Source organism: Berghia stephanieae, chromosome 2, assembly GCF_034508935.2.
Source record: "Berghia stephanieae isolate SIO BIC M18660-M18661 chromosome 2, UCSD_Bste_1.3, whole genome shotgun sequence".
NCBI lineage: Eukaryota > Metazoa > Mollusca > Gastropoda > Nudibranchia > Aeolidiidae > Berghia > Berghia stephanieae.
Window position 1 is genome coordinate 24,679,482 of NC_088361.1, and position 2,500 is coordinate 24,681,981.

The window sequence follows — 2,500 nt, forward strand, 5'->3', positions numbered from 1 at the left end:
TGACCATGTTGATATAATATATATATATATATATATATATATATATATATATATATATATATATATATATATATATATTAATGTAATCATCAGCTTATCGCTGCTACCAACATAAATTTAAGAACACCGAAAAAAAAAAATCTTAACTGTATCTATTTGAAGATATTAACATGGCAACAAAAATAGGGTTTTTGGTGGCAAGATGATCGAGTCGGCAACCTGCTTTGTCTTGCAGTAATAAATGTCAAGCGATATTGAGCTTGGTGAATTACTGGAAGAACGACAATTTGAGCAGCATTCTTTCTTTCTTTAAATGAGATATTTAACGCATCATTCCTCACTTGGCATGGGTGTAAATGCTCATAATAAAGTTATACTTTGAAATAGTAGAGTAAATATTTTTGTTTACCAGCAGACCTCAAGGAGACAAATTTCCATTACATGCTGTACAGATTGCCCATTTGTAACCCCTTTAGTACTTATTTCCATACGGAGCTTTGCACTAATATAACAAGGGACTCTGTCATGCCCGTATCGATAGCTACTGTGAGTGTGAATACCTTAATAATTGCACAATCCCAGGTCCAATTTTTTTGATAATCTTATTTTATAAACGGGTGGTTTGAGATGTCTCGACAAACTAAGACTATAACAGCATAAAATGTGATATGTCATACTTTTTTTTCTAATTGCACGAAAGACACAATATTAATAACAAGACTAACATTAATAAGACGATTCAAATTACGGCATATCTAGGCTCTACTTAGTTGCAGAAAAAAAGCAAACGAAATGCCGTTTTTTTACCTTTGTCAGGGGATCACAGATTATTGCAAAAAGATTATTAATAATCTATACATTTTGAATAAAGAATGTTTTATAGCATGCATATATTATAAAGAAAAAAGGTGTATATAAATTATGTTCTCAAAGAAAAATTGCAAATGTTATAAATAACGGAGTGGACGAACAAAGTTTGATAAGTATAAACGTTCATGATTTTGTTCATATACGTATAAAACACATTATATAAAGGATCACAGGTGCATAAGCGTTCTTTCTTACCTCTTAAGAGGCGCCATCGAGCAGGCTTAATTAATCCAACACAGAGACTGACTTAACTGTCCTCACTCAATTTGGAATTACAAGATGGCAACTCCACTGATCAATCGTAAATAGATTCGCCTAAACTAAGACTAAAACTCTTATTAAATCTATTTTCTGTGCAGTCAATGATCCAATCCATTCTTTACAAACCATATGAATTAAAATCCCCTATGCCTGCAGATATCGACTGCACCAGGTTATTCTGGGCCGTTGCCAGGGACGCTACGTACGTATGTCATTGTCGCACAGCCCACCCTGGCCATTGTCTCTCGCTCTCTTCCTCTAATAGACAGACTGACTACACGGCTGGGCGTTTTGTGACCAGTCCCAATGTATTGTATTAAACACACAATAACAAGTACCCAGGCTAGAATTTACATAGCAGGTTTTATTATTATATAAGATTTAATATAAACTGTAGAACGTTAGACAAAATGCCAGGATTATGTAAAAGACGATTCTAACCCAACAACAGATGCGAACGAATGTTTCACTCCCACACCATTTGATGGCTCTACAAATTAAAATTTTATAAGTGCAACTTGACCAAGCGGGGTCATTGAGTGAAGACTTGGGAAAGAGTCTTACTATTTATTTTGTCATTAGTATCATGTGTTTAGGGGAAGAAGAGGTGGGGGTGGTTAAACATCCAACACACGCACACACACATACATACACGCACAATCGCACACACACATATATACACACACACACACACACACACATATATATATCTATATATATATATATATATATATCTCCTATATATATATATATATATATATATATATATATATATATATAATATATATATATATAAGCGCTTAGAGTCTGGTGTCTCGGAGTTATAGCGCTATATAAGTTTTCAGCATTATTATTATTATTAACATTACAAAGTTGAGAATCCAAATGTTTTGACAAAATTGATCTTAAACATTCATAATTAGGATTATACTTCAAAATTCACATACATCATCAAACAAATCTCTCTAGGGTGACATAATACATTATATCTGTGATAACCGTGGAAATTTTCAGACAATTTCATTGAATAGATTCTGAGAAACGTTTGACACAGTATCCCATACCCTTAGAAAAATGACATATTCATATTGAGAAAATAGCAAAATAGCTTCCCATTTTTCACACTTTTCTTACTACCTGTAACTGTACCTTTCGTGCCTTTATAGTCTACATTAAGAATTTGGACTTCAATTATATTATTTCTAAGATAGTAAAATATCATTTTCCACCAAAATCTCAAAATCAATTTTTCGAAGGATTTTCCTAATAATTAGACCCAAACCGCCCCTGAAGCTAATGTCATGTATGTATTTAACTGAGGACAGTTTTATTATAATGACCGGTGAGCAATGCAATGATGATAATAAAT

General features: G+C 32.6%; 1 protein-coding gene across 1 annotated transcript in view; it reads right to left on the reverse strand.

The window, feature by feature from the left end:
* The window catches only part of LOC144963903 (uncharacterized), a 25,241-nt gene extending 23,922 nt beyond the window's left edge, over positions 1-1,319 (reverse strand). Inside the window, exon 1 of the mRNA XM_078897849.1 lies at positions 1,066-1,319. Coding sequence (XP_078753975.1) covers positions 1,066-1,082 — 17 coding nt within the window. The 5' untranslated portion in view covers positions 1,083-1,319. The remainder of the gene's footprint in view (positions 1-1,065) is intronic.
* Between the last annotated feature and the right edge of the window lie 1,181 nt (positions 1,320-2,500).